Source organism: Convolutriloba macropyga, chromosome 14 (assembly GCF_964194025.1).
Source record: "Convolutriloba macropyga chromosome 14, txConMacr16.3, whole genome shotgun sequence".
NCBI lineage: Eukaryota > Metazoa > Xenacoelomorpha > Acoela > Convolutidae > Convolutriloba > Convolutriloba macropyga.
The window spans coordinates 20,267,421-20,277,851 of NC_134481.1; the positions used below are offsets into that span (position 1 = coordinate 20,267,421).

General features: G+C 32.0%; 1 protein-coding gene across 3 annotated transcripts in view; it reads left to right on the plus strand.

Annotated features, from left to right (window-relative positions):
• Positions 1–10,431, plus strand: part of LOC142353280 (neuroendocrine convertase 2-like) — a 47,288-nt gene that overhangs the window by 21,705 nt on the left and 15,152 nt on the right. For all 3 annotated transcript variants that reach the window (XM_075405511.1, XM_075405512.1, XM_075405513.1), the window contains exons 4-5: positions 462–615; positions 1,093–1,169. In XM_075405511.1, coding sequence (XP_075261626.1) covers positions 462–615; positions 1,093–1,169 — 231 coding nt within the window. The remainder of the gene's footprint in view (positions 1–461; positions 616–1,092; positions 1,170–10,431) is intronic.

The following is a 10,431-nucleotide window of genomic DNA, read 5'->3' on the forward strand; positions in this document are numbered from 1 at the left end:
CCTCCGATAACGGCCAGCTCTGCAAGCGCATTGTTGTCATTTTGTTTCTAAGTATATAGAAGTCCAGTTTGTTTGACAATTGAGCTAGAGATCGCAAATATGTATAAAGATAACTGGTTTTTTAAAAAATTTTATGGTATTGTAAAGGTCTATTATAAAAAATATATTGATTTCTAATGCTCGGTTAGAATAACCAGAAACTTTACAGTTGATTGCGTGTAGTCCAGGTTTAGTTTTGATTGGCTGAACGCCGTGAAGTTAGAGTAAAGTGCTTTTGCGTAAACTCAACAATATCGCAACATTTAGCATCGACAACTTTCTAAGAGTTTTTAAATCAGATTTATAACAAATAAAATTATAACCGGTTAAATTATTGATTGAAATGTAATTTGAACAGATCTGTTAACAAGTAGTTGTTGAAATCTTAAATGTGCGTTTATTTTTCCAATTGTTTCTTGCAGGTACCTCCTGAACACAGGACAAGCCGGTGGGAAGCCAGGTCTAGATTTGAACGTGGTGGATGCCTGGAAACAGGGTTACACCGGCAAGGGCGTAACAGTGGCTATCATGGACGATGGACTGGACTACCTACACCCGGATCTGGCACCCAACTATGTTAGACTAGCGCATCTTTTTTTCGATTTTGGTTGCCCTCTGGTATAAGCTTTTAGAGACATTTCTGAGGTATTAAATATAGGTTATGTGGCTATGCTTGAAATCACTGAGAAGTTCTGACGTTTATCGAGAACGACGTAGTGGTTCGAGATGTCAGCCAGAATTTTGAAGTGACTCCTGCAGTTACTTAGCCTTGCTTAAAATACGCAACCTGCGATTTTGAACTTGCAGAAACTTGTTAGATCGACTTCTATAGCTATGTATAAAAAAAAATTTTGGCAATTTATCTTCCGACACTACAGACTTTGGTATTTTAAACCTAGCACGTGTGTTTTCTAAGGTAAACTTTAAAATATCCAAGTGCAAACATATATCGTTTGTAAGACTTGCATTTAGAATTGTCCACAACGCTTGCAATGCATAACTCAACGCGTCTCTTTAGGCAGCGATATAAATGTTAGTTCTTTTGTGTTTCAGAATGCAGATGCGAGCTATGACTTCAGCAGTGATGATCCATATCCTTACCCTAGGTACACAGACGACTGGTTCAACAGGTACGCATTTGGTTATTTATGCTAGTCATAATAGTTCCATCATTACAATATACTCATAATCATAAAGGCAATTATCTATTCTTCCTCGAAGTTCGCTTAGTTTTTCAAAAACTGCAGAGTTCCGGGTACCCATCAACCATGGCCAGAACCCTTTTCGATTATAAACCGGAGTCTGCCCTCAAAGTTTCTCTACAAATTCGTCCATTTGGAAATGGTCTGGGTAGAATTTGGCATAGGTCGCGTTGCTCTGAGATGGCCTGCCTAACTAGAGGACACTTTGGTCTGACTGGTTAGGGGTCACTTTGGTCTAGGACAGTCTGATAAGGAGATTTGTTCGTCTGGAACCTTAACTGGAGGTAGACATACCCAAAAAAAAATATTTTTACTTTTGCAACCACCGAACTTTAGAGTTTAAAAATTTTATTTTCTGCAATGCCCGCATTTTGTACAGCAGTAACAGCAAAATGTACGACTTTTACTTAAATGATTGATTTTCTTTAAATATTTTTGGAAATAATAACTGGAAATCATCGAAGCCAGCCAAATGCTCATTCCTTGTGAATTATCAAATAAAATGTCACAATGCTCGCGTCCGAATTATCAATTGACTAAAAAGTACAAAATCCTTTCTAACGTGTTTTATGAAATATATACTCACAATAAATCAAAAAATTTTATAACTTGATAAGACATGCCTGAGCTTGAGGCCCTTGACAAAACGCGGCACTTCTTGTCTAGAACTTGAAACTCAAAGTTTTTTTAAAACAAATTTTTATATTAATAAAATCTCATATAGGTTCAACCTAAAAAGGCCTTGTTAAATCTTCGGAACCAAATTTTCTCACCAAGCGATTAATTTTAAGGCTTTTAAACAGCTTTCCATAGATAAGAATTTTACTGCTGATTAACTATTTTAACATTTATTACATCAATTTAAATGGAGGTGAAAAGTTTAAATAGGCTTCAAAATGAGGGTAAAAGAAAACCTTTCCATAATTCTAAATTAAAAAACAACAATTGGTAATGTGCGATCGCACATAAAGTTCCGACCCCGCTCATCACATTTTTGGCATAATTATCTATCAAATGAGGAACAGATAAAACAACCCAAAAACTAAAGAATTTTTCAAAAAAATTGGTGTATGGACAAGAAGATTGCCTCCAACTCAAATAATCCATTGGAGTAAAAAACGCCGCATTACATTGCTGCGTTCTGCCATTATTAAGAAAGTGAGAATAGACGAAATACAAAATCAAAACAGCAACAAACATTAATTACATCCAAAAGTTTATGTCCATTAAAAAAAAACTTAATAACAAAGTCAAGATAGCGTCAGATAAAAGTGAAACTAAAAAAAACTGTATTTGTTGGAAAAGATATGGCTTCAGTCCGTAAGATGGCTTGGTGACAATTAGACAAAAGAACAAAATCCGCAAAGTTAAAAAAAATCACCTTTTTTTTAAAAAAACGATTAATTTCAAAAGCAATGAAAACCATTAGATATAAATTGAAAATATCTAAATATTTTACAATAACCTATGCCTCTAATGCTTCTATAGGAGGGCATTAAGACTTGTCAATATTCAATTTTTTATGCTGTTACAAACAGAACAACAAATGGAGACAACAAACAAAAGTTCAATTAAAACTTGCGAGAAAACGCTGTCGAAGCCGTAAAGCCAGAATTTGCCCCACAAAATATGTTCAATTGAGCCTTCTCCTAACGCCAATTTTGTGGTATGTGAGCTCCAAATAATGAGAATGGGAAAGAAGTAGACAAAAAACTAAGCAAAATTAAGTAATTGTTTTCTTTTTTTGAAAACACTTATTTTCAAAGTCATGAAAGCCATTAGATACAAAATGAAATAATTGAATAAGTACGTTTGCTCGTCCAAAGGAAGCGCTTGAGGACTGATATTTTCTGAGTATGTCTTATGTCAACAAAATGAACGTCAAAAATAGACAAAATAAAAAAATTATAGTTTAATTTTTTTTTTGCGAAAAACCTGTGTCGATGCCAGTAAATTCATTATGAATTCGTTACAAACACTAAATTATGTACACGTACACCTTCCTTTGACAAAACAAAAATATCTTATGTGACCTGTAATTAACAACACTAGGTAACAGTTGGACAAAAAGGTACAAAAAAGCGAAATTGAAGTGATTTTTTTTTAGTTTTTGAAAACAATTGTTTTCAAAGTCATGAAAGCCATCAGCTATCATTTCAAATCAGCAAATAGAATCATTTATTTTTCCATAAAAAGCCAGCGAGACCTGTCCTTATCCAGGAAATTTCATGCCGCTAAAAAGACAAAGTGAAAGCGATATTTAAAGACAAATGAAAAAAAATTTCGAGAAAGGGGTGTTGAAGCCGTTAAAACATTAATCTATGCCTCTATTTACTTTAATTTAATCTTCTGTTCCTTATGTTGAACCCCCAATTTTGCAATTTGTGAGCTGTCATCAATAAGTTAATGGGATAAAACGCGAAAAAAAGTGAAAGATGGGCCAACGCCTTAAAAAAAATTGTGAAATCTAGTTGTATCAAAGCCAGAAAAACTTAAATTAACGCGTAAAATGGCTTAAAACTTTTAGTTTAGTAGGAGAATAAAAAGAACCTGTCTTTTTTTGCTGACAATAAGCTACATGTTAACCAAATAAATTAAAAATAGTGGCAAAATTCAATAAGCCGTTGTTTATTTAAAAAGCAAACATTTTTAAAAGTCAAATCAACCATAAGTGTTCGGGTGAAGACTTTGGAACTGCTTAGGAAACCATTTAGACCTATTAACAGTAAGCTTTGATTTGAATTGTTCTGTTCTTTAATTAACAAAGAAAAGACCGAAAAGACCGAAAATAAAAAAACCGACTGACTACAATCCGAATTAGTTTTGGATTGTAACAGTGCAAGGTTGTACCAAAACCAGCCTTTCTAAAGATGTTTATCCATTAGGAACACTCAATTTGTCAAATGTTATAGATCCAGATAATTTTTTTGTTTAAAGATCAAAAATAAGTGCTGCGTTTTCGATAATCAAAGAGTAAAGTTAGCAAAAAACGGCAAAATTTTAATTCCAGACAACTCTCAACGAATGTGGAAGTAGCCCTATGTGGAATTAGTCTGAATTTTAAAATGTTTTGTTCAAAATTTGGCCAAAAAATGAATCAAAACAGTCAACAACATTTTTTTTCTCTTTTAAAATAAAAATCAACAGTACTTTTGTTAACAATATTTACATATTTTAGCATAATTGACCAAGCTTTAGGCGAAAACTCCGGAAAATGTGAATGAAAATAAGGCAAATTGTTCTAATATTCACAAAAACTTAAACCATGATAACTCGCTCTAGAAAACGAAACTCAAAAAAATCTTTTTATTTCCACATTCTGCGCTGGACCGGCTTTTTAATGATACCACTCACAACTCTGTACGATGAATGTATCGATCGGTCAAAATTGTCTGAACAAAATAAAACCCATTTGAGTATATAGTTCCTCCCCCCTCAAGAGGGTCAAAAACTATTTGTGGCTGAAGATAAAGAGAAAACAACCCAATGATTATTGGGCTCAATATAAGCTTGACATAGCTTGACAAGAAGCTCTACTTATTCAACGTATAGTAAGCTAGAGTAATGAAGCCTTGAGGAGCAACAAAGAACATGAGAATAGGTTATAATAGATGTCTAAGTTCGAGAGCTTGAGACCAGTTGATGTAATGATTAGCACACTATGGCTTGCACATATGAGATGCTGGTTCGAATCCCGTACTGGTCCAGTTTCACAGTAGTTGCGCATTCTTAGACCCCCTAACAGTATGTTGGAGTGTTTTTGATCTCTCAGTGCATATGAGTATCTCTCGCGGCCATCACTTGATAATATTTAAGCATTTGGCCAATTATATTCTAATGGCGTCTGCACTGTTCATACGTTACACACACATAAATAAAGGTGAAACAAAATCTAAATTCAATAGTCATCAAGCTATAAAGGTGTTAGTTGACTACACGATATACCTGAAATAATGAATTCAAACTTTCTGTTTCAGTTGATTTTGCTTATTTTTTTGATCAACACGGATGAAAATCCGGAACATGAAATAAGTGAAAATTAGCGAGTTGCATTGAACAGATGAAGTTTTGAAGGACAAAAGCTTTTCTGTACAGATATTAAGCACATTAGATATTTCGAATAAACGATTTTTTTTTCACAAAATTCGCTAAATTTTTGCCTTCTGAATTTTTGCTGTCAAATTTTGCATCACGAGCATCAAAAGCAATTAATGGTTTCATTAAGGATAAAACCAACTGAATTTAATCAAAACTTTGGTTCCGATTGAAGTTTATAATTTTAATCTATCGACTCGTCTTTTGTGTTCATTTTGATCTTCAATTTTAAATCTGATTCTTACCAATTTCATTTGATCAAATTTCAATTTCATCGTTGATGGGACAGAATTACTTTGCCTCTGCAGTGTCTGCGCAGCTCATTAGCGCCTAATGATGAAAAAGAGAAACATCAAAGCTCTTTAATAATATACACAAGCTGAGCTCTATGATATCATAAATTTTACATATATATTAATTTTTCTAATTTAATTTCTGTTAAACCTGTAAAGCAGAACCAAAAGCCAAAAAATTGTGACATCAAATAAGATAAATAGAAAATGCAGTTCTTTAATTAAGTTACAACCCCCAGGGAAAAATTGTGGAATAACAAAATTTCAAACATTTTAAGAAGATGGCGTCGGCGCTTTTACAACTGATTTCACGAGAAATCTTTACAGAAACTGAACTTGTATAGCTGAATTTGAAAAAAAAAACCGTAGGCAACAAATCAAAGTTCAAAACAAACCAAAGGTGAATGAATGATTTTGAAAAGCAATCAAAAAGTACCGAACCTCATCAATTTATCTAATCTTTCTTTAATGCCCTCAGGCAATTACGCACCAGGAGAAAGTTTAAAATTCCATTTCCTTATTTGGAAGAGAAAGATAAGGCGCAGAAAGCGTGATGTAATCGCACCCTGATTTCCTGAAGAAATGAAGTTAATCTCCTTTCGTTTCTCTCTCGCTTCCCTCTTTTCTCCTCGGCTGATAGTCCATGTCATAAAGTGACCCCTCAAAAGTAGGGAAATTTGATCACGCACCTACATTGCTGTGAAAAACTATGAATGAAGTGTTGTTGACCAACATGGCCATGATCGAGAGTTAAGGGTAAAAATTAGGGCGCATATGTTTAGTTGAAAATAAACGTGACAATTTGTAATCATGACATTAATCATGAAGTGCCACGCTATATTTCGTTGAAATTTTTCGGTAGCGAAATAATTTTTGCGCACGGATGTATACGATGTAAAAAAAACTTTTATTACCAAAATTTGAATAAAAAGTAATCCCAGAGGGGGCTTAAAAACGATATATTGTTTGAATGGACAACTGAAAGGACTATATATGGTGGTAGATTTACAGATATCAAAGTTGGAATGCATGTGTACTTTCCTTTCACCCAAAAGTTAATCTTATGCAATGACAAAGCAATAATGGTGAGCTTTGTCATAATTGTGATAGACACTTTCCCCAATATTTCGAAAAAGGGAAACTCAAAACATAAATGTTCCGACCCACATTAGTGGGGGAGGAACTACATAATTAAATAAAGTTTTTTTGTTGAGTCAATTTTGGCCGATCGATATATTCATCGTAGAGCTGTGAGTGGTATCATTAGAAAGCAGGTCCAGTGTTGAATATGGAATTAATAAGATTTTTTTTCATTTTCACTCTTTTCAGTGAGTTGACGAGGTTTAAAATTTTTGAATAATAGACAAATTTCCGTTGTTTTTATTCACATTTTCCGGAATTTTTGCCTATATTTTTATCATTTTTGCTAAAATGTGTCGAAATTGTTTTAGAAAAAGTGTTTTTGTTTTTTTTCTAAAAACAAAAGAGTGCTGTTGAAATTTTTTGTCTAATTTTTTGGGTTAAATTTTTGCTACATATTTCAAAAAAATCAGCATTTTTTCATCGAAAATTTCAAGAAAAAGCTTTTTTAGTCAACTTTGGTTAAATTTGCCGGAAGTGAACAAAAAAAAATGTTGGCACAATTTGCGTCAGTAGAGAGGGTTATTGTACTTCTCCGCTTTCTCTGAAAAGATTCTGGGTTTGAAATTGTGCCTGTTTTTAGCTAATATAACTCGGTAATTATACAACCAGCATCATTTTTCTTTGAAAATTCAATTTATTTTTCAATTTATCTATATCCATTACACTGGGAACCATTGCATGTTCTTAATGAAGAATCAGTAACAGCAAGGCTAGTTCTGATTTAATTCTTGAATTCCAAAGTCCAAAAATAATCCGGATTGGAATCATTGGAAAAAATTTTTCCGAAAAAATTATTGATTTTTTTATGTTCATTAGAAAAGAGAACATTTCAAATCAAGGCTCACTATTGACGGATCCAATTGGCCTCATAAACAATATCAGTTAATGTTTTTACATTTTAGTCGAAAACTTATTGTCGATTTGACTTTAAAAACCATTTCTTTTCAAAATAAACAATGGATTATAGAGCTTTGCCACTATTCTGTCCGTTATTTTGGCCAACTTGTGGCTTAGTTTCATGACACAGAGAATGCATCCTCTATTTAAGTAAATTTTAATTTTCATTGTTGTTTTACGTTTCAAGAAATTGTTTTCTGATTTCGATATTTCTAGTTTCGCAAAAAAATTGTGTTTTTGGACATTTGCCCATTTACTAGGTTGATTTTCTCTGTTTTTTACACATTATCAAAATAATGATAGAATCTTATCACCTTATTCGTGTTCACAAATTATGCACAATGAATTTATAATTTTTTATTAAGGGTGGGATTATAGTTTTCACGGCTTCGACATTGTTTTCTAGAAGAATTTAACTGAACTTTTTTCACGTTGTTTTTAGTTAACTGCCTTTTTCTTGTAGTCGTATGAGAAGTTCTGAATTATAATAGGTTTCAGTCGCTTTTTATGGAGAAACACATGGGTCTGTTTACTGCTTTTGGTTGTTAGCCGATGGTTTTCATGACTTTAAAGATAATTTTTTCAAGATAGGTAAAAAAATTTTGAAAATTTTTTCATGTTCTGTCCTTTTTTTCTATTTCACAATTTTCTATATTTCCCTTTTTTTATTTCACTATACTTTAGTCTCATTAATCACTGGTGACGTATCACAATTTAGCGTCAAAAAGAGTCGCATTTGGAGATATTTATTTTTTAAAGAAAAGATTATGGTTTCAATAGCTTCACCGACTATTTTTCTCAAAAAAAATGTTTTTTTTTGTCTTTATTTGCAGTTCATTTACAAACGTATGACAAATTTTGCTTATTTGCAGAACAAAGAGTTTTAAATGTTTAAATTTACAAATGATAAAAATTTCATGACTTTGAAACTAAATGTTTTTAAAAAAAAAGTTTTTTGCTTAGCAAATTTTGTGTTTTGTGTATTTGATACACAGTCTTAATAATTACCGGCTAGATATCTTCTTATTGGCATCGTAGGAAAGCGCAAAAACGTAATTTTTTTAAATAGTTTTAACGGTTTCGACGCCGGTTGGTTGCCAAAAAAATACTTTATTTTTATATTTATCGATATTTGTCTGTGTTTGAGGTTCCTTTTGTAAAAGTGACATATTTTGATTTATGACAGGTCTCGATGGCTTTCGTTGGTGAAATCAAGGAATCTATTTATCGATTTGAATTAATAGGTAATGGTTTTCAAAATTATTTAAAAACTAGAAATACTAGAAAAATATTTAATTACTTCTTGAATTTGCAACCTCTGTTGTTTTGTGTTTATTTTGGTTACTTTCATATTCTCGTTAACTACTGGTCATTTGTCTTATTTGTGGCGTGAAATAGGCGCAGATGAAACTTTTCCGTGAATTGATTGTGGTTATAATGGGTATGACACCGGTATTTCTAATTTTTTCTTTTTTTGTTTTTGACTGTATTTGACTTCGTTTGTTAACGTTTGAAATAATCTGATTAGTGACAGGTATCAAGGTCTTCTTTTATAGGAAAAAAGGAATCTAGTGAAAAATAATAATTTTCTGCTGACTTTTTTAAAGGCTTCGAAAACAATTGTGTTAAAAAATATATTTTTTTAATTAATTGCATCTCTTGTTTATCTTTCTATTTGTTACCTAATCTCATTACTTACAGGTCACATATCACGTTGCTGGCATTTGGTGAACATTTTTGCTAAACGTAGGACTCATTCTGATCAGAAATATTTCTCGATGGGCTCCATTAGAGTAATGAAAAAACCTCATTTTTCATTTCAGTTTATAGCTATGGATTTTCATGACCTCTAAATTAGTTGTTTTCGAAAAAGAAACATTGTTTTTAACTTTGCTTTTTAATTGTTTGCTTGTTAGTCTCATTAATGGATGGCCACATATCACTTTACTGGAGTTCAAAAAACGCGCAAACAAACAGTTCTTATTCTTAGGGCAAAGATTATGGCCTTAAGGGCTTCGACATCGTTTTCTCAAAGTGTTTTTCAGTTGATTTTTTTGCATTTGTTGCTTTTTTTGTACTCCTTTTAAAAATGTCTTTGATTGAAATTTGCAGTTGTATGAGTAATTTTGACAGGTCTCAATGTTTTATCTAATCGAGTTCTAAATGATCGTATTAAAAACGTATAAAATGATTTCAGTTCATATCTAATGGATTTCATTTCTTTGGACCAAATTGTATTCAAAGATTATGAGCGTAATGTTTCTGTTAGTCGCATTGTTTTTTTACAGGGTCTCATTAAGGACTGGTTCAATATTATTTTTTTTCTAGTGACGAACATTGAACTGATTATTTTGTGAATTTAGGTTTTATCTGATGCTATTTAGAATTTGTTATTAAGTTTTTCTAAAAAATTGTTGAGTTTTGAATTTTATTCATGTTTGTAGTTTTGATTTTGTTGTTCATAGTAATGGCAACTCTTCACGGCCCTCTAAAGTGGCATTTTTTAAAAAAATCCCATCAATGATTTGAGTTGGACACATTTTTTTACTCATACACCAGTTGTTTTCAAAAAATACTTAAGTTTTTGATAGCTTTCTATCCCATCTTCATTTCGAAGACAATAAAGCCGAAATTGAGGGTCAGCGGGCTCGAGCAAACGCTCATTACTGAGCCTCATATATATATATATATATATATACATATATGTATATATATATATATATATATATATATAAATACTATTTATATATATGTTTATATAT